This window comes from Coturnix japonica, chromosome Z, assembly GCF_054131305.1.
Source record: "Coturnix japonica strain WE chromosome Z, WE-NBRP24, whole genome shotgun sequence".
NCBI lineage: Eukaryota > Metazoa > Chordata > Aves > Galliformes > Phasianidae > Coturnix > Coturnix japonica.
In genome coordinates this window covers 21,091,315-21,116,216 of record NC_140702.1, presented here as the reverse complement: position 1 = coordinate 21,116,216, position 24,902 = coordinate 21,091,315, and the positions used below count along the sequence as shown (strand labels likewise).

Below are 24,902 nucleotides of genomic sequence, written 5' to 3'. Positions count from 1 at the left end.
TAATTAGAGCAGAATATGGTGAAGTAGTCAGTATCACTTCTTGTTGCAACTCCATGAATTTCAGCAGAACTTCTTCAGTGTCTTTTCTTCCTTCCTTCCTTCCTTCCTTCCTTCCTTCCTTCCTTCCTTCCTTCCTTCCTTCCTTCCTTCCTTCCTTCCTTCCTTCCTTCCTTCCTTCCTTCCTTCCTTCCTTCCTTCCTTCCTTCCTTCCTTCCTTCCTTCCTTCCTTCCTTCCTTCCTTCCTTCCTTCCTTCCTTCCTTCCTTCCTTCCTTCCTTCCTTCCTTCCTTCCTTCCTTCCTTCCTTCCTTCCTTCCTTCCTTCCTTCCTTCCTTCCTTCCTTCCTTCCTTCCTTCCTTCCTTCCTTCCTTCCTTCCTTCCTTCCTTCCTTCCTTCCTTCTTTTCTTTTCTTTTCTTTTCTTTTCTTTTCTTTTCTTTTCTTTTCTTTTCGCCAGTTGCTATGAGCACAATTTAATGACTTAGTTTGGACATCTGTATTTATATTGCATAGAATTCCAGAGCTAACACAAAGGAAAACAATTGCTCTTTCTCCTGAGCTGTAAATTACAATTGTTTCCTCCGAAATACTCTCTTCTAGAGAATACAGCGTGTGCTATCAGTGTATATTTTTTAATCACATGTAGCCTTTTTTCAGTGTTTCAAAGAGTTTAAAATGTTTCTTAGCAATGAATTTGTACCACCCAGAATAAAAAGTGTATACATAAAGTTCATAGCTGCAAAACTACCCTGTTGAATAGCTGCAGTGTTAATTCATAATTTAGAAAGCCAGGGTAATTACAGAGGAGGAGGGGCATACTAGGACAGTAGCCCTGAGGAGTGCAGCTTTGGGCTGAGTGCTCAGGAAGTGTTAGGAAAGTGTTACAGCAGCAGTTACCTTTGTGTCTTGAAGTACCTGATAAAAAACAGCAAATTTTCACTTACCGCAGGAGAGCTTGTTGTAACCATCACCCACTGAAGATGAATTTCTACTTCAAGTGAGAGAAGTGTTTAGAAAGAGTGATTTTATAGAGTCTCGCCTTGAAAACCTTTTTTCTCCAGCCTGCTAGAAAACAGCATGTTTTCCTGCAGTATTATTATTCAATATCGTTTTTAGTGCAGCACACTAGAAGAAGTCATGCTGTCGGGAAAGGTTAGACCATGTCTTTCCCCTTTCATCACACATGGCTCTGTCAGGCTCAGGAGCCATGTGTGATGAGCCAGCAGCAGAGGCCAGATGGAGGAAGACAGACAGACAGACAGAATTCAGGTGCCTCGTTTCCCAACCTTTGGTGCTGCCTGAGATTAGGCTATAGACAGAGAAGGATCACAGTATTCAGTCATTTTCCCCTGTATTCTCTTATACAGCATCCAAATAACAGAAGTTATTCTTGAGCACTGACAGGTTCCATAGCCATTCCAGGAGCCCAAATTCTGACCTGATGTGCTAAACATGTTTATAAAGCCAGCCACAACACGCAGCTCAAAATGTGCAACTTGATTTAATAACTTTAAAAACTAAAAACTAAAACTAAAAACTTTGCTTCTGCTCCCAGTTCTGTGTTTGCTCACTTCTTGCAGCTAATATTACATAATGTTATCTTTGCAAAAAACAAACAAAAGGTCTAATTTAACCAGGCCTGTAAAACATTCACTAGCTCAGTGTAGTAGTGATCTTCTGTATTCTTTTACTGTTTTGTTTTAACAAGATATGCAATGAATTCACGCCGTAAGCTCTGGTGTTTCTGTATGGCATCTATCCTCCCATTGGGCACATAAAAACAATATGGCATTAAATGCCTCATTTCTAATAGAAACTCGTCAAATGAGTCAAAAGCTAACTTTTCCACTTTGAAGACTTCTGCTGTCGAAGTGCGCATGAACAACTGTTTGGTTTACGTCTTTTGTGCTCCAGCTTCTCCCTCCTCATCGTGCTTACAGCAACATCTAGTGGTGAAATGACCTCACGACACTGCCCTACCTTCAGAAACAGCCCCGTTTACCCCCGCTAAACCCTCGTTTCCTCTGTTGTCAGGTTGTCTTCAGAACTTGAAAAGAATATGAACCACAACGTTTTTAACACACCTCTTTGATAGCTGCAGTATAATTCCTTGTTTTGTTTTGTTTTTTACTGAAATCCTTTCTGAGATATATATTTTTTTTTGCTAAGCAAGAAAAGCAAATCACAGTAGGAGCGGTAAGACTCAGTTTGCTGGTGATGAACTTGGGTGAAGTAATGTAACTCTAGCAGTGGTGCAGGATAACATTATCTGTGTACGTGAGACTGATTTGTTGATTAAACTGACTGACAGGGACCTGCCTCTTCCACTAGAACTGCTGTCAGGTCTGCAAGCTGTGAATCACAGATTTGAGCGCAGTGGCTGGTCTGCTAAGCCAGCAGCTTCTAATCTTACTGTAATCAAGGATCACCTGAAAAAAAAAAAAAAATTATATATATATAAGGAAGCATTTTAGCTGGTCCATTTTGTGTGTAATTGTTTATGATTTCTCTGTTTACCTGTGTTTGGTTTGATGTGCATTTATCCATGGTCTGCATATCATGGATAAATGCAGACTCATCCCTCTTCTGTATTGCTCTGTTGTGTCCTCGCCACTCATCATGGCCCTGGTCTTCTCAGCTTCGTGTTTCTTTGCACCAAAGACCTCTGTGCCTCTGAAGTTAAGGTCTGAAAATCTGAGTCAGGTTGCAGCCAAGGGAGTCTTAATTCTGGAATCACAGACAGCAGCTTTCCTAAAGTTGGGAAGGGGATGCAGATAAAAAAATTTCCAGTAGGAACAGCAGTTACAGCATTAGGAAGGCTATGGAAAAACAAAGTTCAGCGCTGCCTCCATGCCTGATCTGAGCAAAAAATCTGAATCCAAACCTCGCAACTAACTAGACAATTAAGCTACAAGACAATAAGTGGCAGAGATTCTCAGGCTGCTCTTAAATTTTATTCCTTTTCCTTATAAATTGGTGAATGATTGAAGCAGAGCCCTGTGGATGAACACACAAATGAACCACAATATTAACGAGGGAATTGTTTACACTCATAACTTCAGTCATTTAGATATTTCTGGTTTTTGTTGCATAAGATAGCCCTAGCATGAAACTGAGAACCTACTGCTCCACCGCAAGCTCTATGTAAAATGTAATTTCAAAGGGCCAAACTTGAGGTAAAAAGAGTGCAGATACTGACAGTGAGGAAGATTTGGCAGTGGTTAAGTCTGACATGGAGGAACATTTAGACCTCTTATCATCTATAATTCTATGTTATATGTCTTATAACATCCATTTTTTAATGTGATATTGAAAAACTGGACAATACAGAGAAAAAATGGTTGAAAATATTAAGTGGTAGAAGCTTCAGTGTTTTGACAGTGGTGTAGAGACCTCTGGGAAGCCAAACCAACCAACCCAAGATTGCAAAACAAACAAAAAAACCCCAACTATTTAGAAGATTGTTTTTTGATGTGGCAGAGGAAAGCAAAAAGTATTATTCAAAGATATATTTAAGTCAGTATGACAGTAGTTAAACGACAACAGATAACAACTGGAATGCAGTGAAAGAAAACAGTATCTTCAAATCAGCAAAACTTGTTCAAGTCAGACTAACTCATAACATGTAACATGAAAGCAGCTGGGTGAAGTTCTGGGGGCTGAGGAGTACAGAGAAATTAGGTAAATACCTTAATAATCCCTTCAGGACCTAAGTGATAAATTGTGTCAGGTGCCACAGCCTGCCTTCACACTAGGAAATGGAATCACTGCCATTATTTGAATACTAAGAATGAATAGGTAGGCTGCTCGGCAAGTACTGCCTCCTATTTATTTCCATGGAAACTACAACCATTACAAAGGGCACAATGCCACCATTTGATAGAGCAGACTCCCAGCTATAAAGCAGTTTTTCAACACAGTCACCATCAGCTATGCAATTTCACCAGTGATGGAAAAAAGCCTGTATGCCATGCACAAGTACCAGTGCAGATGACCCACTGTCACCAGTGCTGAAACGCACCAGCCATTGCCTTGTGGTGTGCACAATCACTGGCCAATCTCCATCAACATTCAGCAAAAATTAAGAGACCTTTTCTTTCTCCTGTAACACAGCCTGCATCAGGTCCCCAGACAGCTGTTGACAGCATCATGCTCAGACTTGAGGTTCACATGGCAGCATGACTATTCAGCAGCTTTGTTTGATGGGACCATCTGTCTCGCTCCAACTTAGGAGTGAGGCAAAGGTTCTTTTGATATGTTATGCCCGGAGTGAGATTAAGAAGAAGAGCATTCAAATGTTGATCCGACCAGTTTATTGGAAATAATAGACAACTGAGGGGATGGGGAAGGGAGAGCGATGAATATCAAAATTAGGGTGATGGGGATGGGAAAGTGGGCGATAGAAAAGGTAGAAAAGAACAAGAATTACGTTAAAGTGGGGAATAGTCACCTCCTGGATGCAGCAGCGTCCCGTAGCACGTTGTTAACGTTGGTCTGGGGCAAAATAAGCGTAGGGGAGAGCAGCAGCGGAATAGCAGGCCGCAAGCAGCAGATCGGTGCAGCAGAGCAGGCGGTCAGAGCACCGTGGTTCTCAAGAAGCGGAGTGTCGGGCAGCGAGGTCTCACGGAGCAGAGTCTCGAGCAGCAATCCCAGGAGAGACAGTAGGCAGCAGTAGGACAACGGTGGAGGAATCTGAGGTCAGTTACCTAAAAGGTTCTTCAGCATGCAGGCATCTTCTTCAGCATGCAGGCGTTCATGTAGAGAGGCATCTGATGACAGAAAACCTTGTTTCCGTAGTGAGGCATCTGGTGTCAGAAAACCTAAATTCGGGGTTTGTCCGTGCCCTTTTTATCCTACTACTTTCTTCCCAGCCTTCGTGACATTGTTGGAAGGCTCGGGTCAGTGTCATATGAATTCAGAGACGGCCATCTTCCTTGAGATAGGCCCACACAAAAAGACCACTTTAGGGCCATTAATCAGCACCTTATCTCTCTTTCGTAGCTCCCAGACTTGTCCATCTCTTGAACAAAGGGATTTCTCGAACCTTGGTTCCTGTGTGTCTCAGACAAAGGGAGCCCTGGAACCTTGGCCAGGACTTACCTGAACTTGTCCATTTCAGCAAACTTTGAGACAGTAATGCAAAAAGCATGGCCTCTTACACCATCTTCTCAACAGCTTTCAGAAAGGGCTTACAAAGGGACGGAGACCTCTGAGGCATCTATTGCTCCATCCTGATAGCAGAAGCCTTCATGAAGGCTCTAACAACTGAAGGCAGACCCTAAAGTGCTAAATAATTTTCAACTATTAAGTGAAACTCTGAATTTCCAGACAAATGGCTGCTGTGGAGTAAACTTGGGAACTTTTCAGCTAACATGCTGGTTATAAAGACACACTGGCTTTCTTCTTTCGTTCAACAGCAAAGCATGTGTTACATAAGGAAAAACCTACTGCAGTAAAAGGGCAGTGTACCCCACCTCTGTGAGACCCATTGCTTGCAAACAACACATTAAAAAATGCTCTAAATCTTAAATCATGAGACAGAAACTTTTCCAATCAAAAGTTTTATTGATATTCTTGGCAAGTGAGTAGAAACTTATGATCTTGGTCTTTCTTTCTTGCCCTTGTACAAGGCCAGCAGAGAAACATTGGCTACTTTGACAACCTTGAAGCGGACTCCAGGAATGTCACCAACGGCGTGACCCTTCCGGCCAAAACCAGCCACCAGCACTTCATCATTTTCCTGCAATGAAAAAACACACAGTTACAAAACTATAAACAACAAGCCTGTCCACACTTATATCTCTGATGCTTTCTGTCTTCCTCTGCAGCTATCACATTAAAACACACACACACTGTTTAGAGTGACATGAAACTTTGTCTAACCATCAGCTAAATCCATTCGTTCTGTTTCGTTACCTCGCCACACAATATACTATTAATCAGTTCCTGGGTGTCACTTACCTCAATGAAGTTCAGACAACCATCATTGGGAACAAAAGCAGTTATTTTCTTGCCATTTTTGATGAGCTGGACTCTCACACACTTTCTGATAGCGGAGTTGGGCTGTTTAGCTTCTACTCCCCTAAAATGGAAGCACATGGAAACACATCAGCAAAAAAAAAAATTGTTTCATGAGCTAGCAGACTACACCACAACGTATTAATGTCCTGTTTTAAGTTCAGGTTGGATATGTATTTCAAAACAGAAAGGTATCACTGATGCACTTAGGGCTACTCAGAACTAAAACTTAACTAGGCCCTAGGCCGCCAAAAAAAAATAAAAATAAAAATGAGTCTCCTACAAATAAGGAAAGAAACCCTTGAGATCTTAGCAGTGTTATAAAAAGCTTACAAGTCACTAACAGATCCTGCAGACAAGCACGTGGCATCTCTGACACGGCACACATAACTTCCCTCTTCAAGAAAAAAAAACAAAAATCACCACCCGCCCACCCCTACGTTAGGTCAATAAAAACGTATTGCTTCGATTTATAAACGCTGCTCATTAACCCAGCAAAATAAGCAAGCAATATGTCCCATAGCGCTCTAATACAACCCCACGGTCCCCGCATGGTCACGCACACTTTCTCGAGGACGATCCCCTTGGCGTGTGACGCGCCTCCGAACGGGTTGGCCTTGAGCGCCGTGCCCAGGTGCGCCTTCTTGTACTGCTTGTCGTGCCACTTCTGGTCGCGGCGGTGGCTGCGCAGCTTGCGGGCGGTGCGGAGACCACGGCACTTCCCTGCGGGAGGAAACAGGGAGGCAAAGGTGACGAGGAGGCCCGAGAGCAGCGCTGAGGCCCAGACACCGCTCTGCAGCCCGACCACGCGGCGGGAAATGGCTGCTCCGCTTCCGTGGAACCACGGCGTAGTCAATGCTCTCAGCGGGTAGCAGGGCTCTGAGAGAAGGGAAGGAACCCGCAGCCCCAGCCTGCTTTAAGGCCAGGCCCCGATGCCCGCCAGGCCCGCAGCGCTGCCCAGCCGCACTCACCCATCCTGCTGCCGCGGCGGCCGAGCGCAAAAGGAAGCGACCCGCCCGCTGTGCGCCGCCTAGCTGCGGAAATGAGGACCCGCCGAGGGCTGCCCGCGACGCGCCTGAATGAAAACGCCCGGCACACGCAGGGACACCTCGGCGGGCGGGGCCTCATGGTGTGCGTGTAGGCAGCTGTGGGGGTAATGGAGCCGCAGTGTGGTAGTGGGCTGCGTGAGGAGATCCCTACACAGGGATAAACTATCCGTGTGTAAAGTGATGTCTGAGCTCTCACTGCATGCAAACCCACCGCATCAGGCAGAACTGCTGCCGTCTGTAGGCCTCCATCAGCATTTATGTAGCCATCCTCGCTGACTGAGGCCTTGCTGAGCTGTGGTGACACTCGGTTGTGTGTGGAAGGCCAGGAGTGCTGGTTGGATTACCGACAGGGCGCTGTGCGATTTGGCTTCACAAAACACATGAAATTCAGAATCTTTACTCTGAATATAATTGCCAGCTGCTTTCTTAGCTACCTTTTGTGCCAGGCAAGTCCCAAATAATAAGAGCAGATCCAAAAAGAGGCACAGCAAGATCTGCTGTGTCTCCTTACTGACTACTGTACATTTTGCATCAGTGGTGTTTGAAATACCACTTCTTAGTGTCTTAGTTATCAAGTGATAACAGCTCAATCATCACAAGGACAAGTTTTCTTATTTGAAATAGTAGCCACTCTCATCCCACTGTAGCCCATATTGTGAGATATAAACAAATCTCTTAGTTTATTGTTGGCTTTGTTCCATAGGAAGTTTGTTGGATGCATTTATGGAATTGAATGTAACACAGTGTGTTCCATAAAACAGAATTTGGGTTTTTTTCCCGTTATCCTGTATTCACCTTTTATCCACTGTGTATGTATGTAGATGCAGATTAGTATGTCTGATTGAGCTTTGCTTCTCTGTGTGATTCAACATAAAACATGCAAATGTACATGGTAGCTTGTCATCCAGATCACAAGAGCTTGTCTAATCACGTCCTAGTCAACACTACTGCATAGGTTCTCCATTCAAAAAGTTTTCTTCATGGGCTTCGTAGAAATTTTGTTGCAGAGTCGGATGTTTCATTTTACTAATGTTTCTAATTTTTCTCCAGAGCAAAGTGTATGCATGGGATGGCTTCATTGCTTTCCGTACAGTCTCTTTATTCTTGAAGCTCAAAAGGAACCCTTGTAAGAATGGCTTAGAATGCTTTATATTATCAGCAAACACCAAGAGGTAAGGAAAGGCTTTTCTCCATTAACCTGTGTTAGTAGTTTGGCATTCTATGTCTTCTTGGTTGCCTGCAAAAGAACCTTGTTTCTGGGCACACTAATATGCACTTTTCTCCTCACTGTCGATCAGTGGACTGAGAAAGCATTTTCCCCATCCTAAGATTTAGAGCCCCACAGAAACATACAGGCAGGAAGAACAATTAAATAAATTACATTAAAAAAAAAATCAAATAAATTAAATGTTAAGGTTATTGCCACTTGGTTATTGTTTTTCACTATTTTTTCTCACCTCATTTTTCATGGGAGGACTCTCATAAGTATCTAGATACTGCCTTAAATTGGATAGAAGCAGCATGACTCTGGACAAGCTGTTGAGAGATTTTTAAGATTAGTGAATACTCTCTGTATCCCTGAAAGAGAAATTAAGATGGCAAATCCTTTTGGGTAGTTACAGTGCTAAAGCCCCTATCTTAATCTTGTATCTGGAATGCAATAGACAGGAGCTCTTAATCAGAGAAGTAGGTCTTACTCCATGATCACATCAGTGGGTAGCTTACATTAGCTGCCACGCAAGGCACCAACTGGGCTGGGTATAGTTTGGGAATAGGTTTGGTATGGTGTATGTTATTTCAGCTTTCCCTGTGTGGATACATTGAATTCCAGTTGCTGTTAGTGAGCATTATGCTGTTAGTGAGGGTAAGTAAAGAAGGACAGAAGGGTTTGAGGAGTCATTGTGCCATACCCTTTTCTTTCCCCACACAGATAGACCTGCAGTAATAGACATGTAGGATGGATGAGGTTGGTAAAGACCACTAAGGCCATCTAGTCCAGCACTTCAGCCCATCCCCACCATGCCCACCGTGTCCATCCGTGCCATGTCTCCTTGTTGCTTGGAAGCTTCCAGGAACAGTGACTGCAGACACATTTGGCAATGTTAGTTCTGCTTCACGTTGTCTGTAAGTATGTAATCAGCTAAGCCAGAGAGGAGGATGCACTCAAATGGAATGAAGCTGAAGTTAACCAACTCTGCATGTTTGACTTCAGAGCTCTTTAAGTCTAATTCCCGTCAGTAAAATGGAGCTAGCATTAGTACTGTAAACGTATTGTAAGTCTTCTTTTAGAATACTTACCTATACTTATTATACTTATGTATAATAACCATGTCAGGTTATTATACAGATAGGAAAATTTATGAGCTGTTTGGAAACATAGCCTTCACCTTTCCACAAGGCCTAGGTCAAGTACAGGTAACAAGCACTGCTCAGTGTAGATTTCGTGTAGTCAGAGCTTGCAGAGACTACCCATTTTTCTTTTTATTTCCTTATTTATTCTTATTATTTTCCTTTTTTATTTTCTTTATTTTCCTTATTATTATTTAAATTCCTGAAAGACATTTCACATCCCAGTGTATCTTCCCCCCAAACCATTAACCTTTCCTTCGCAGGGACACGGGCTGTGCCCACACCCGGCGCATGCAGTCAGCGTACATGGAAGCATACGGAGACTTGGTGCCGCTGGGTACCAGAGCACAGACGACTCTCGTTGGCTGCATCTGCTGTCCATCACACCGTCGGGCGTGCGGGGCTGCGCAGCACCCCCCCCCCCCCACCAGCCCAGAGGAGCAGATGTGCTCGGAGAGGAGCCACCAGCTCTTCTCCATGGAAAGAAACGCTGCACTTAGGTTGTTCCTTCTGTTCTCATGTCTGGGCTTCTCAGCATCTGTGGAACGAATGCTTGCCACAGTGGCTGGCAGGTGAGTGATGGTGAGCTTGATGACCGACCCTTGGTGAAGTTGGGTGCTTGTGTTGAATGCAATCCTTTAGTGGTGTGTGTTGCGTGGAAGATTTGGCTGTGGTTTAGGATGTCAGGGTATGGTGTCAGTTTTCCTCTGAGGCTGGAGAACAGCTGGAGCAGATGTAGGAATTGATAATATTGAACAAATGTAGGAATTGTTAATACTGAAGCCTACACTGTGTAAAAATGCAGCTTTAAAACAATTTTATGTGTAACACTGAAAATGGTTTAAAAATGAATGTTTTGTGAGCGTCTGTCTTACATTACATATAATGATTCTCGTGCTCATGATTCCATGATTCTCTTGCTCTGACTTTCCCTGGCCTTTTTATTTTTATTTTTTTTTAAGAGATATAAATAGAATAGCAGCAAGGGTGTGAAAACTGCGCCTTGAAATGTGGGTGCTAAAATATTCTACTTGTGCAGAAGCATGAATTCAGCATTGTTAAAAAGTCTGACGGTTAAGAAATTGCAAGGAATTTGGATTTATCAATGTTCATTGTGCCATTTTTTAATCTAATGAAATATTAATAGGAAGCCCAAATCAAAGTAAGGGAAAGAGGACTTTCTAATGCCAAGCATTATAAAAGTGTAAAGAGCCTAAACTGTATTAGTTGAATCATGTCCCCAAGTCACTTAATAACAAATATGCTGATGAAGATCACAGCTGGCAATAAAATCTGTGCTAAGGCAAGAAGGACATGTGGTGATTTGCTTAAGCTTGTATTAAGAGAGCTGGTAGTCAGTTACCAGTAAGTGCTACAATATGTTTTCATTTAAATAGCTTACTTGTTCTCCTCTGCCAGCTTTCAGATTTGTCAGTGTCTTCTTAGTGTGACTGCGCTTCTTTGCTGTCAGATCAAAATTTGAGAGAAGGGAGTGAAATATTGCATTAACTTTAATAAAAAGTAAGAAATGTAGCTGTTCTAATGCTGTTGAATTGAATGGGAATTCAAATTTTGCATCCAGTGGAGGCGAGATGATACTTTGCCAGACTTTCTATGAGCTCAGTTTTGTTATTTATATTCAAAACTATAGTTTCCTGTAGGTTCTAACTCTGGACACGAGTTCAAGTACAGATCAAACAGTACTCAGTGCAAAATAAAACAATAATATAAATCTGTCTCCCATGTCCCAGCACAGATGGAGCTACCGAAATGTGACACTGAATATTTAAAATTTAAAATCTGTAAAGAGATACAGGCCTTGTAGATGTTTTTTAGTGATACAACATCAGTAGATATATTCTAAATCTAATTACAGTTTTTTTGTTAGGTACATTCCTTAGGAGGAACTAGATTTTACCTTGAATGTGGCTCATGGTTATAATTTAATAACTTTGGAGAAATTATGTATGAACAGTGTCCCTGGGACTACAGTCTGTTCATTGCTGCCAGCTGCTCAGCAACCATTCCTCCCTTTTGGTCCTCATAATTTCATATTTAGTGAGCATGAAGGTTCACTTTCTTTTTCAAATAAATCCTTCATAAATTATTGACACTAGTTCAGCAGTCAGTGAGGTAATAATCTGCAGCTGGTCAATACGAGTGAGTATTGGAGTTAATACTGCAGCAGAATGTATTTTGGCACCTGATGCTGTTTGTGAGAGCAGTGATATGTAAAGTAAAAGACAACCGTCTGTACTGCTTCACCTAAAACATTTTAAGCTGATGGCATGAAAAGTATGGCCTCCACACAAGATCACTTTTTGCATCCCAGGTTTATTCATTTTGTTCACTTCAGCAGACAAAAGCCTGCTCACATGAGAGTCTTCAAGGGCTGGAGTCCACACAGACATTTTAGAGACAGAAGTTAGACTTTGTTATCTTATGTAGATGGATAATGTTGTCTGATAAGAGGGAATTTACACTTCTTTATTCTTATAATCTTATTTAATTGGGGTTTACAAAGTGATTAGTCATCCCAGTGCTTCGTATTAGGGCTAAGCCAATTTCATGTGGGCTCCTGACATACTAAGAATGGTATGTTCAACATACAGCATATTGTCTGCTTGTGTCTGGGCTAGTTATTTCTGAATTGAAAAAGAAATATGTTAGTCCTCAAAGCATACACTGTGAGTGCTCCTGAATTTGAAGTTATTATAGGACAGAATGGCTGAAAAATAATTAGTTTTTGTAAGTCATGTGTATGTTTTTGTTTGCTAAAAATGATTTGCTCTTACTGATTTGCAGCCTCTCTACTGGGAACGTTCTAGGGCTAGCTAGTGGTAGTTTACATTCTCCCCTTACTGTAGTTCATGTTTTGTGTATACAAGCAAATATGTATTCTTATTTCACTCTTGATTTTTCCCATTATCTCTTATGATGCTTTCATCTTATGAAGCACGGTCTAGCTGAGGGCAAAAGCACCTGGCTGCCAGAAATCACCTGTCAATTGTTCTTGGCTGAAAGGGCCTCTGACGTGACACTGGGATGGTTATTGAATGCCACCTGTTTCTGTCACAGATGACATGCTTCCATGAAACTTCAGGGTTATAAATGTCAAAAGCAGTTGATGGACCTGATAAAACTAACAGATTTTTTTCTGCTCAGAGGAAGGGAGGTGATCCTTCCCATATGCCACTGTCTGTGCCACAGAAGTTGGGCTGTAGTGAGACAAAGCAAACCCTCTAGTAGGGTTTCACACAGCATACAAGAGGTAAGGAGGCAGCTAGTATAGTAGTACCCAGGTGGAGGCATTCCGCTCCTGTGCTTCTGCCTGCATCCCGAGTGTGCGAGAAGACTGCCATGTGGCTGAGAGCATTTGTCATACTGTGGTACTTAGTGGTGATTCCTGGGTTACGCTATCTGCTGCATTCCTCATGAAAGCATGAATATTTCACCAGCTGTGCACATTCATCTATATTTTAATATCTTGCTGCTGAAAAAAGCAATTTGGCCTTCAGGAGCAGCATGGCTGTGGTATATTGCATGTGATGTGAAAGAATCAGACTGCGTTGTCACAGACTTCAGCCTGAGACAGGCGGTGTGGAGGGCATTTGTAACTGTGTTCAGGGTATAGCCCTGTGGAGGGTTTTGCCATGAGTATGATGCTTTGTACATTCATTCATTCTTTGCTCTCCTGAAGGCTTGGTGTTGCTTATCAATTAGCATTCCTTAAGGTGAACCACTTGGCATGGCCATACTATTAGCATTATCCCAGATGGGAAATAAGTAGTGACTTTCTTATCAACAATCGTAATACCATAACCAGTCCTCTCTCTTTTCAGAGCAATATAAAAACCTCTTAATTTCAGTGCAATTAACTGAATTATGTGATTTCACCTGTCTCCTCACATCCTAGTTTCAGTCTACTTGCTTCAGCATGGCAATTTCCAAATGGAATAACGGACCTTGAGCTTTTAACTAAGCATATGCGAAGAAGCTACGTGTATAGCTAATATAATTAATTATATATAGATATAATTAAATATTACTGAAGTTGGTATCTAAATAATTCACGTCAATTTCTTTTTGGTGTGCCTCATTTTTATAGCTTTTGTTATGAAAAAATGCCCAGATGAGCTACTGCCTTCTGTATCCCAAAGGCACAGTCTGTCCTGAAAAACCAGGAGGGGAAATTGCCATTGGGCCCAAGTGACAAAGGCAAAGCTCCTAGTCACTAAAGAACCTTAGAGAGAGCTTTGACTGGTCAAGAGAACAAAATTAAGTCTGTTGTGGTCATGTGTTGTGATAGCCAGTTTTTGTTCCTGCACTGGACTCTTGGAGGTGCTTCAGTCTGCTGTGTGATACAACAATGGCTTTCTGGTGCAGCTTGGGCCATAATTAGCTTTAGGTTAAGGGCAGTTGATACATGCCCTGTACATGCATTTCAGTGGGATCCATCTAATTGAACTCTGGGGTATTTAACAGCTCTTGACTGGAGAAAGAGCTGTGCTCACTTTGTCTAATGAAAATTGCCAAAGTGATTTTGAGCAGAGTTATCTGTATTGAGCTTTTTATAACATAAGTTGGTTTTGGCTCGTTCAGGTCAGATTAGAGTCACTGCATTGTGCTGCAGATGGTAGCTGTCTTTCTGTACTTTGTCACATTTTTTTTCTGGAGACTGTCTTCTGTTTTATTGACTCAGTTGCTGAAGGGACTGAGTGTCCTGTATGGTCAGGAGCAGAGCTGCTCATCAGGGCTGGTGTTCAGTGACAAAGTGACAAGCTGGGATATGGACTCCCCTCACTTTTCTCTGTTTTGCCTTCTGGATTTGAGGAGTTTGCAGGGATATACAATAGATCTATTCTTGGCAGCATGGAGTATGCCTGTGAAAAGATGCATTTGCTAGGGAGGCAATCGTCACAAGAAGGAGCCTCTTGCCCTTCCAAACCATGAGTGTAAACAAGATGTTATTAGTAACGTGATAGAATAATAGAATCATTAACATTGGAAAAGACTTCTAAGATTATCCAGTCCAACCATCAACCCACTTCCAACGTGCCCATGACCCATGTCCCTCAGTGCCACATCTGGTCTCTTCTTGAACACTTCCAGGGATGGTGACTCCACCATCTCCCTGAGCAGCCCGTTCCAATACCTCGTTGTCCTTACATTGTTCTGGTCTTTGCATGCATGTTTTCAAGTATTTTGCGCTGTGAATGTTATACTGAATGAAACATAGCAGCAGGAGCTCTTCCTAGCAAACCTATTGGGGACTTCAGATGCTGTAAAGTAAATATTTTTCTGTTCTCTTCTAGTTCACATGTAGTTTCAGATCAAGATTCTCTGCAAAGAACTGGTAAGGCTTTCAGTGGGCTAAATGCCTGGATACTGACTGACAGCGCAGCTGTAAAAATGCTTCATTCCCAGGAGTTGCTTCTTCTGGTATTGCTGACTATTTTGTCAAATGTTCTGTTAAAACATGTCCATCTTTAACAGATATCCTTTAAGGGATTTGCCTGGTTAAAGCAATCATGTGCTGATTGACTCTGAAATATAGTGAGAATACAGAACAAAGAAGTCTTTTTTTTTCTTTCTTTTCTATTATTATTATTATTTAAACCAGATGAAAACAGAGCTAATTGAAAGGTGAAGATGTGGGAATGTCCATGAAGTGAGTTCACACCTACAAATCTTCACTGTCAGGACAATGAAGATAGACAGACCATCTGTTTGTCACAGGTTCCCATCTCTGTCCCCTGCAGGGAAATTCCTAGACACAGGCTTTTGCCTTGTAATTCAACACACACCTTTTGAAAAGAGTTTGCTGCATAAAGATAAGGTTTTTATAAAGTTTGAGATGTATACACATGTATACATGGGTAGGCTAACTTCTGTTATTTTTGACCACTGGAGTTCTTCCCTGTAAGGATGGCAGGATATTCGTTGAAAAGGAGACTTTATTTTATGAGCAAGGTAAACATATGATAAAGCATCTGAAAGGTGATGTTTTCATTGAGACACACATTTTCAAGGCAACTTGCACCACATAATGCAAGATTATGGTTGTATAATGAGTGGATACTTTCTGTGTGGGCTCATAGCACACTTTTATCTGCAGGTCGACGCTATGATGGTGGTGTGAAGCCAAAATTCAATGTAAATCAAGTGGCAGTTGCACAGGTAATGTTTGAAGGAAGTGTACTGGAAAGGCTTTGTCTTTTTATTATTATTATTTCTCTATTTATTTATAACACAGTCTTATTACTTATCCAAATAAGTTTATAGTCTGTGTTTCTTGCTGATCTTAACATTGCTTTCTGCTTGTTGCTGTGAGTACTTACTAATTTTAATTCCTAAAGCAGCCTTGTGCCTTATGTGAGGTCAAGTATCAAAAGGGTCTTTCAGGGTTTGAGCTGGGAGATGTGATTTGCTAATCTTAACAGCAAAAACCCCATCTCTCTTTAAGCCAAGACAAAGCTTTGGGGCTTAACTGTGTCCCTTCTGGAGCCTATAAGGTGCTGTTTGTGGCTGAAACTTAGAAAGAATACCTGCTTTGTTTTTGTTCGTGCTTTGAAATCGCTCAATCATATGGCATGCAAAACAGCTGTGCAGACAGTACATGCATTATCATGTTTAGATAGGATACATGTACAGTTGAAAAAGCTAAAATCTGGAAATTTTAAAATATGAAAATGGCAAATTTTAGAATCCTTTCTGAACCCTAACTTACTGTCTCACTTCATATAATCTCACAGCCAGATTGTCTTTCTTTGGCTCAGATTGGGTAAGATTTTTTTTTCTTATGTCCTTTGAGAACATAGTGGACACTGCACTTCTTGGTGTTTAATGTTATGAACTACTGATTCTGTAAAAGCAGAGATCCACACTGATCCATGCTGTGGGCCCAGGTCAATTTAAAATGGATATTTTTTTCACCTTTACAGCTGCCTAATGTGCTTTTGGTATGGTAGGTTGTGTGCTTTGGCACAGCTGAGTCCTAGAGAGCCTTTCTGTGTGGGTGAGCAGCTTGTAATCCTAGCATTGCTTCATCTTTTTATGTTGGGCAGCTGTGATTGTGCTGGGTGGAGATGGGATAAAAAAATGTCAGTTGCTCTAATGATACTTCCATAGAGTGACTAGAAGAACAACTTTAACTTGTATTAGCTATCATGCCAGTTGTGTTGGAGCTAAAGGTCTGTATGGAACACTGCCCAGTGTTGGAAGGGCTGAGCCAGGGACTTCTCTGCATCCCTAGCACAATACTTCTGCAGCTTCTCTGTCTTTTGATACGTATCTTCTGTATGGTCCTTCAGGTTGTCAGCTACAACTTGAGCAGAAAGGAACACCTGGAAAGAGCATCCTGGAGGCCATTCACGCACAACCACAATAGCCCTCTCAATGTCACAATTAACGGCATCCCTTGCATTCTCTTCTGGGCCAAGAGGATCATGATTAAGTTTGAAAACCACACACAGCTGGATTTGACAGAGAAGACTTTTGGTGTCCATGCGACAGTGGATGTTGGAGATTCAAACTGCAGTGAAGACAATGCAATGTAAGATGTCAGTGAAACTAGTACCAGATAACAAGTCTAGTAAGTAAATATTGAAGAAACAAACCTTGTAATATGTAGTATAGAGCCCCAGTACATGAGGGAGGGGCACATTGCAGCCAGCAAGGCAGTGTGAATTAGATGCTTTCAGATCAGTGTTTTATAGGGCATACAGATGTATGTGGCTGTCTTCATCTGCAGTAATTTCAAGCCTTGTGGCCAGCCAGTTTCCCATTAGTACCTATGAGATTGGAACTATTGATCTCTTCAGTCTCTGGCTGTCTTGAATAGTGGCTTGGGAAAGTGAATAATGGGCCCTGTGCTAGATGCTGGAATTTAGAGGCTGCCTGTATGTGACTTCGGGTGGTGGACTACTTATCTGCATATAGGATATGTGCCATTACTGTTTACATTCTAAACCATTGTTACAAGTTAAGTAGCTGCATGTCCCAGAATGTGATTTATGAATTGCTGATTCTTAAGGGTGAAATCACTACAGGTTTGCATGTGATTTGAAAGGACCCCAGAACACAGTTGATGTTCTTGGCTGCAAGTGCACACTGCTTGTTCATGTTCACTTTTCCATCCAGCAAACTGCAGGGAGTGCTCCCAAGCCACTCATCTCCCGACCTGTATTTATAATTGAGATTATCCCAACCCAGGTGAATAACTTTGCACTTAGCCCTGTTGAACTCCAGGGGGTTCATGTGGGCTCACCCATCAAGCCTGTCCAGGTCCCTCTTGATGGCATCCTGTCCCTCCAGTGAGTGGCATCAGAATGGGCTCCCTGGGGACTGGTCATGGTACTGAGCTGCTGCAATTCAAGAAGTGTTTGGACAGCACTCTCGGTCATACAGTCTGATTTTTTGGGTAGTCCCGTGTGGTGCCAGGAGTTGGACTTGTTGATCTTTATGGGTCCCTTCCAACATTCTATGATTCTGCAATTGGTGTAACTTGCAAACTTTCTGGGGGTGCACTCAGTCCCATTGTCTGTGTCACCAACAGAGATGTTTTAGTAGTACCAAATCCAATACAGACCTCTGAGGAGCACCCTTTATCACCACCTGGACATGGAGCCATTGACTTGAGTGCAACCAGCTGGCCAATTCCACTGAGTGGCTCATCTGTCAACTCCGTGTTTCTTTCATTTAGAGACAAGGATGCTGTGTGGGACAGTGTCAAATGCTTTGTAGGTAGATGATGTCACTTGTTCTTCCCTCATCCTCATTCACCAATGCTGTAAACTCTCTGTAGAAGGTCACAATTTGCCCTTAGTGAACACGTGTTGGTTTTCACCAAACGCCTCTTTGTGTTTTCCATGTACTTTAATGTAGTTTCTAGGAGGATCTGCTCTGTGGTCTTGCCAGGCACAGAGGGAATACTGACTGGCCTGTAGTTCCTGGGTCTTCCTTTTTTCTCTTTTTAAAAATTAGGGCTGCAAATCCCCTTTTCCAGTCACCAGACTGACGTGACTTCTCAGATATGATGGATAGTGGCTTAGCAACTTAGATAGTGGATTAGCTGGCTGAGTGCTCACATGATGAATTGCCCTGTTTTTCTCACCCCAGGGAAGTCCCTTAAACTTCTCTCGTCTGCAGCCTTCTTTGCTAAGACAGTCCTGTGCTGTGGCTTTGGATTAGCTTCAAGCTGCTTTATGCTGTCTGATCAATACAAAATAGCTGCAGCCAGGATCTGGCTACAAATGCATATGCATTTGCTATGTGAATATAATATAATAAACTAGCCAGTGGTTGGTTTTGGTTTTTAAGCACCAGTTCATGGATCAGGCAGCTAAGTTTAATGTCATATTTGCCAGCATCTGGTCTTCTTTCGTGATGTGTCTATCCTTGGACTATGATATGACTTTGTAATAAAACATTGGATTGTTTAGATATTGAGGAGAGGGCAACCCACAGACTGTGGACTGTGGGCCACTTGTGACCCTGTGTGACTAGTAGTGTGTCTCCCATGTGATCAGAAACTTCTAACGTTATAGCATGATTTTTATTGGTAATTTTCATGGGTCAGTTTTGTGTAGCTCAAACATGGACCATGTGGGAATGCTGCAGAAGGGTGGGTTCAGTGCAGAGCTGGTTCCACCTCTTGTGCCCGCCACACATAGTCAAATTGAAAGCCACGTTTCAATTGTGCAGTGTGGTGAATGCAATGCAGTGGTTGCTGATAATGTTTAGACCTATGTGCATATGTATGTACCTGTGAAGACATGCATTTTTTGTTATTGAGTTGGCATGTAAATTTTCTTATTTAATTATTCAACTTTGGCTTGTATCATTTGTTGGCATAATTTAATGCATGTTCACCGTGGAAGAAATATCCAGAAAACTCATTCGGTGCTGACAAGTTTTGTAATTTTCAGCATCTCAAAAAGCTCATAAAAAGTATAAATAGTTGGCAATATGTTTCTGATTAGTTTTGTACATGCTAGGGCCTTTCACTTCAATTGCCTGTGCTGACTGCACATAAGCTCTGTAGATCTACCTCACAGCCAATGTATTTATATTGCTGTAATGATGCATATGTGCAAAATCTGAACTTCCATATCTGCATTTATTATACTCTAGTACCTAAAAAGGTGAGGATTACATGCCTGTTTACACCTGAGCAATACTGTATTACAAATCAGCCTTTTTGACTTGAAAAGGTGAGTGTAGATCAAATGCACCTAATTATCAACTGAGCTTGAAACAGTGGGATTTAAGTATGTTGTGTTCTTTGTGGAAAGTCTACACCTTGTTCAAATTAACATACAAACTACTGGATTTCAATGGAGAAAGATTTAATAATTGTAAGGTGCTTTTTTTTTGGGTTTTTTTTTTCCTACATATTTTAAAGGTGTGCTGTCGAAAAGACTGTCTATAACTGTGCTTAATTTTCTATGCTGTTTTTTCTCTTAAGGCTTCTGAAGTTTTTATCTAACCTGACATTACTTGCTTTTTGACCTAGGCTTTCTCTGAAGTTTGGTGACATTGGAAATCTAAAGGGACTTGTTATTAGGTAAGTTATATGATAAAGAATAACATTGGACAATCATATGTTAGTATTTGTTGGTATGCAATTATTTGTGTGATTTTCGGGCAGAAAGAGATGATAAAAATGATGTAATAGAACTGTTGAAATGTGAGCTAGTGGCAGGTGTCTCTGTCCTTGGCAGGGGGCTCAGAACTAGATTATCTTCAAAGGTTCTTTCCAACCCAGACATTTTATGGTTCTGTGATATAACCAAGATATTTGCATTAAACAGAGCTGTCATTTTCAATTATTTGCCTTTTGTATTTTCTTAAGGCATTTCTTCTTCTATGCTGATTTTTCAGCTCATGAGAAAAGTTCATGTCATCTCATTGGATTAGTCCAAGATATTTGCTAGACCTTGCTAATTAGGGAATTTTGTTGGAAGAACTGACAGTGTAGGCTGCACAGGCATCAGACTGTGACCTCCTTTGTGTTTGCTCAATGGTGTCCAAGGAAAACAGCATTTCCTGGTAAATAATTTTGTAAGTGATTGTATTTTACCAAGAGTCCATACATAAATTGAGCGTATATTGGATCATATCAATTTAGCCTTTTTTCTTTCACATCTATCTGCTCTTTCTAATTTACTGTGTCATGACTAAAGTTAAGACAGATATGTGTTGCCTGTAGTTTTCTCTGTGAAGCCAGTGAAAGTAGTGTTCTGTAGTGTTCTCTCTGAATCCTACTGTGGAACTGTATGAAACAAAAGTACACAAAATGCAAAAAATGGGCTTTAGTGTAGGTGACAAAAGAAAAGTTTACCTTTTCCATTACAACAATTTAGTACACTTGGAATGAGAAACACATTTCACATACAAAGTGTTATCATTAACGTCAATAAAATCTGTATTGTTTTCTTGTGAACTGCATCATGTCTCAGAGTGATCACTGGGGTCTTCAGGAAGTGTCTTATGGGCATATGAGTGTATGTATCAGCAGGCCAAGGTTTGACAAGACTTCCTCCATAGTTGACAGAGGTGCAATACCAATGTTGGATACAGCTTTCATTTTTTTTTTTGGAAAAACTCTTGTCTTTCTCCCATCTGTGGGGAAGAGCAACAAAATCCTTTATCTACAGTACTGAACAACCACAAATTATTTTCTAGACTCAAGAGAGTGAGAGCTTGCAATAATATGAATGGAGGAAAATATTGGTTGGTCTTCTAAGATTATCTGTCATGAACTTAATAGTTCTAACGCTCAGACTTGCTATCGTATTCTTCTTTTTTCCCCATAAAATATTTTCAGATTCTTACTAACAACCAGCTATTACCAGCTGTCTGTTCAGAACTGGTTCAGCTTACAGAGACTGCAGCTTCTTTACAACCACTCTGTACAAGCAACGTTTAATGCAACAAGAATATATGCACCAGCAAGTTACTCCTTCCACTGTGAACATGTGAGCAGCTTGCAGAGATATGATGCGCTCCTGATACCGAGCTCAGCAAACGATGTTTCAAAGCTCTGGGAAGTTACTTTCATTGATTTCCAGGTAATGTTGTGGAACTGGGCCAAATGGATCTCATAGGTAGACTGATGGGAAATCCTGTACTTAAGTTCCAAGAAAGTATTATGATCTCCTGTGTACAGTTGGTGTGATCTCCATCAAACTTCAAACAAATTCAATACAAATGGAGATTTAAATTACTATAGTTATTCTCCTGTCAAAGGAGATACAGGGCTATGTAGCTTTTCTGTAGTGTCTTTCTTGGGTTTCCTCTTAATGAGGGAAGTAAAATTACCTGTCAATATTAGATATCTCTGAGCTGGACTCTTAAAACCAGTCATCAGCGTTGGGATTCATCTAACTCAACTTTTGAAGACAAGAAGTGTTAACCTTGTGCTCTGGTTATAATCACCCCAGTCTGCCTCTAAAGCCAGTGGATAATTCCTCTGACGCATCCTAAGTCCTTATTTTAGGATGAGATTAATCATCACCTGAGCGTGCCTGTATTTCTGAATTTGGCAGTAATTGATCCTAAAATGTCTCGGCTTGGATATTTTGCTTTTAGATACCTAAGTTTTAGGGGATGAATCCCAGCCCAAATTGCCCAATAGCCCTGATGGGACGAAGTACTTCTACTCTACCTCACCTTCAGTGCTTTTTTTTTTTTTAATTTTAAATTTTTATTTTTATTTATTTATTTATTTATTTTTTAGTGAGGGTAAAGCAAAACAAGTGTGTAAGAAGTAAATGCAGAGACGTGGGACTTCTTTGCCTTTTATTCCCCATTTGGTAAATGTTTATGAACCCATTTGAGTGAAGCAGTCAACTCTGTGAATGTTATTATGATAAACTTTGCATTAGAACTGAAGCCACAAGTAAAACTTAACTTGTCCTGGCCATAGATGAATGCATCTTCCAGTCTTTGTGCAGTTTAAAACAGAGAGTCTGGAAATTCTTAACAAATGACACTGGAAATGCACTGTACCAGAGAGGTACCACACTTAGAATTAAATGTGACCAAAAAGTATTGAGAGCGATCATGGAAGATTTTGTTTAAAATACAACTGCGAATCCTTTGGGTGGCAGAGCGAAGATTAGAATAACTTTTGGTTTCCAGAGGACAGATCTGGATAAGCTCACTATGAACTCCAGCTACAACTGCAAGGTATAGTTTTGTAATATGATGATACTAAATCAAATATTCTTACTGGCACCAGAGCAGATCCACAAAACTGTTTGCAAAGATCTTATTTAATACAAGCCTTTCTGTTCTCTTTGTAGATTCAAGGTTTTAACATTCAAGAAGGACATTTTGCCTATGCAAAAGATTGTGCATCCTTTTTCTCTCCAGCAATTCTTATGGGGCTGGTCATGTCGCTGATTCTGCTGCTGGTTCTTGCCTATGCTCTTCATATGTTGATCCACCTGAAATCTCTTGACAGGCACTACGAATGCAAAGCTTCTCCTGCCTATTTTGCACAAATGAAAGACAGTGACATGGGGGATGAGAAAGAGCCACTGAGAATTAGTGGAAATGAATCCTATGAACTTAGAAGCCAGCAGTTTTGTAAAATCTATATTTAACAGTGTGCATCTGTCTCAGTGAAGCAGTGAAAGTGGTATTTATCTTCTACTGGCCTTGTTCTATGTAGTTTGTGCAAATTTTTCACCAGCCAACGAAAGAGAAAACAGGTAATAGACTGTTTATCCAACTTATCCTTTTATTTATTGATAGCCATCTCAAAGTTTCCTTTGAAAACAGGACAAAAGATTCCAGTGTGAGTTACAGATACAATGTGATAGGAGTTTATTCCTGTAGTACAAAACCAAAATGCATACCTTTGCAGCCAGCTTATCAAGTTCTGAAGAGTCACTAATGGAATGATTTTTGAAGTTAAATAAAGAGAAAAAAAAAATAATAATAAATATATATCTCTTGGCTCATTCTTACAGAAAATGAGAGTTTTCTTGGTTTTGTAACTGCTTCAGCTGTTCTGCTGTGTATCCTAACAAAATAGCATCCACTCATTTTACAGTGTGTATTTTCATTATATGTAATTCAGGCATTCCAAATTACATCCCTCCTCTTCATCTGCATAAACTCCTTCTTCAGAGCCATTTAAGCTGTGTATTACACACTACCCTGCTGAAACAGTGATAGTTGTGGTACAGAGGCACCTCGATACTTTTCTATAAGCTGGAGGCTTACCATAAAGATCTGCTGGGAAAGGAGCAGACATCTGGTCAAAGGCTTACCCTTAACTTCCCAGCTCAACTTTATGCCAAAAGAAGGATTATGAGCATTATGCCCTATAATTCCAGATTTTGATTCTTCTCTATCAAATCCCTTTAGTTTCCCAATAGTTTACCTAAATGGAGAATACTTAACACTAAAATTGAAAATACACACAAACACAGTGCAATTGGAAGCTCCCCAGCAGCACAAGGAATTTCCAGAATGTTAGAAAACCTCCTGCAAAAGCAGATTTAATAATCAAATGCCTTCATTTTAAATAACAGAGCTAGTTAGTTGTACATGGTCTTTTTAACCTATCCTGCAGTGCTCTTTAAGCATGTTGGGAGATGTCCAAAGAGCTCTTACTTACTAGCACAGGTGACACACAGACCAGATGTAAAGTATGATGCAGTTAGTTGAGCTAGGGGAGCACATCAGAGGGAAATAAACGTCATCTTTGAACAGATGTTGGGAGATAAGCTTCTGGGGACTTGGCAGGGCTGCCCATGGCTGGTCTCTGCCAAACATAAAGTGTTTCATAAAGGAGGCAAGCAAAAACAGGAATATCTGGAAACCCAAATGAGAGTAAAATTTGGAGCTGCAAATAAAAAATCCACGGCATTCTACACGAGGTGGTGTCACACTCACTGGCTTGGTCCCCCTTTGTTAAACACCACAGTGACAGATGCAGGTTGATGGCAATGTTAGAAGGAGCTCAGCATGTCAGTGCTGAACAGGTGATGTTCCCCAGGGGTGGGAGGGCAGCGCTCTTGTGCCGGCAGTCTGCAGTCCCACCAGGCACTGAAAAACTGGCACTCATCAGTGGCAGCCTGTCCATCAAGGTTACCTCCTTCCCTACCTGCTCACCTGTCCGCGTGATCTTCTGCTCATGTCTCAGCACAGAATGTTGGTGCAGAATTAAAGATGGGGGTGTTGTGCGTGTGAGGCACTGGACAAGGCATGGCTGTGAAGTGCTCTGCTGTTACACCGACAGGAGACTGAAGAAGACAACAAATGTCAGCACCTCCTTCCATGTCGTGGTACACCTCTTGTTAATTACTCCTGTTAATTGCAGGAAATGTGTACTCACTCAAATAATAATAGAAATGCTGAAATGAGAAGAAATCACAACTTAGTATTCACTTTGTGGTGGACAGATAGGACAAATCCTCTTATACAGATGGCTGCTTGAGTTACATGTGTATGTGTTGGTGCTCCACATCTC

At 41.3% G+C, this 24,902-nt stretch overlaps 2 protein-coding genes across 7 annotated transcripts; one reads left to right on the top strand and one right to left on the bottom strand.

Annotated features, from left to right (window-relative positions):
* Positions 1-5,541: 5,541 nt before the first annotated feature.
* On the bottom strand, positions 5,542-7,018 carry RPS23 (ribosomal protein S23). The gene is made up of 4 exons (XM_015849752.3): positions 6,986-7,018; positions 6,578-6,737; positions 5,958-6,078; positions 5,542-5,736 (listed from the first exon to the last, which is right to left on the bottom strand). The coding sequence occupies exons 1-4, from the start codon at positions 6,987-6,989 to the stop codon at positions 5,590-5,592; spliced, it is 432 nt and encodes a 143-aa protein (XP_015705238.2). The 5' UTR covers positions 6,990-7,018; the 3' UTR covers positions 5,542-5,589.
* Positions 7,019-7,149: 131 nt separating this feature from the next.
* On the top strand, positions 7,150-23,367 carry LOC107306517 (V-type proton ATPase subunit S1-like protein). 6 transcript variants are annotated; one of them, XM_085529659.1, is made up of 10 exons: positions 7,150-7,509; positions 8,114-8,235; positions 8,994-9,187; positions 9,676-9,984; positions 14,728-14,768; positions 15,531-15,592; positions 16,726-16,967; positions 19,929-19,979; positions 21,243-21,486; positions 22,723-23,367. In XM_085529659.1, the coding sequence occupies exons 4-10, from the start codon at positions 9,704-9,706 to the stop codon at positions 23,023-23,025; spliced, it is 1,224 nt and encodes a 407-aa protein (XP_085385785.1). In that variant the 5' UTR covers positions 7,150-7,509; positions 8,114-8,235; positions 8,994-9,187; positions 9,676-9,703; the 3' UTR covers positions 23,026-23,367. The 6 variants fall into 6 exon arrangements, 5 of the variants coding, with proteins under 5 accessions (XP_085385785.1, XP_085385782.1, XP_085385783.1 ...); XR_014939697.1 differs by lacking the exon at positions 8,994-9,187 and having other exon boundaries at positions 7,309-7,509; positions 16,726-17,006; XM_085529656.1 differs by lacking the exon at positions 8,994-9,187 and having other exon boundaries at positions 7,314-7,509.
* Positions 23,368-24,902: the final 1,535 nt, after the last annotated feature.

Excerpts from the sequence above, each read along its gene's own strand:
- RPS23 (XM_015849752.3), bottom strand. Across the intron at positions 6,079-6,577 it reads GGGATCGTCCTCGAGAAAGT|GGGAGTAGAAGCTAAACAGC; the intron begins GTGCGTGACCAT and ends CTTCCATTTTAG. Across the intron at positions 5,737-5,957 it reads GTTGTCTGAACTTCATTGAG|GAAAATGATGAAGTGCTGGT; the intron begins GTAAGTGACACC and ends TTTTCATTGCAG.
- LOC107306517 (XM_085529656.1), top strand. The coding sequence starts at position 7,444 with ATGAAATTCAGAATCTTTACTCTGAATATAATTGCCAGCTGCTTTCTT. Across the intron at positions 7,510-8,113 it reads TTAGCTACCTTTTGTGCCAG|AGCAAAGTGTATGCATGGGA; the intron begins GCAAGTCCCAAA and ends ATTTTTCTCCAG. Across the intron at positions 8,236-9,675 it reads TTATCAGCAAACACCAAGAG|GGACACGGGCTGTGCCCACA; the intron begins GTAAGGAAAGGC and ends TTTCCTTCGCAG.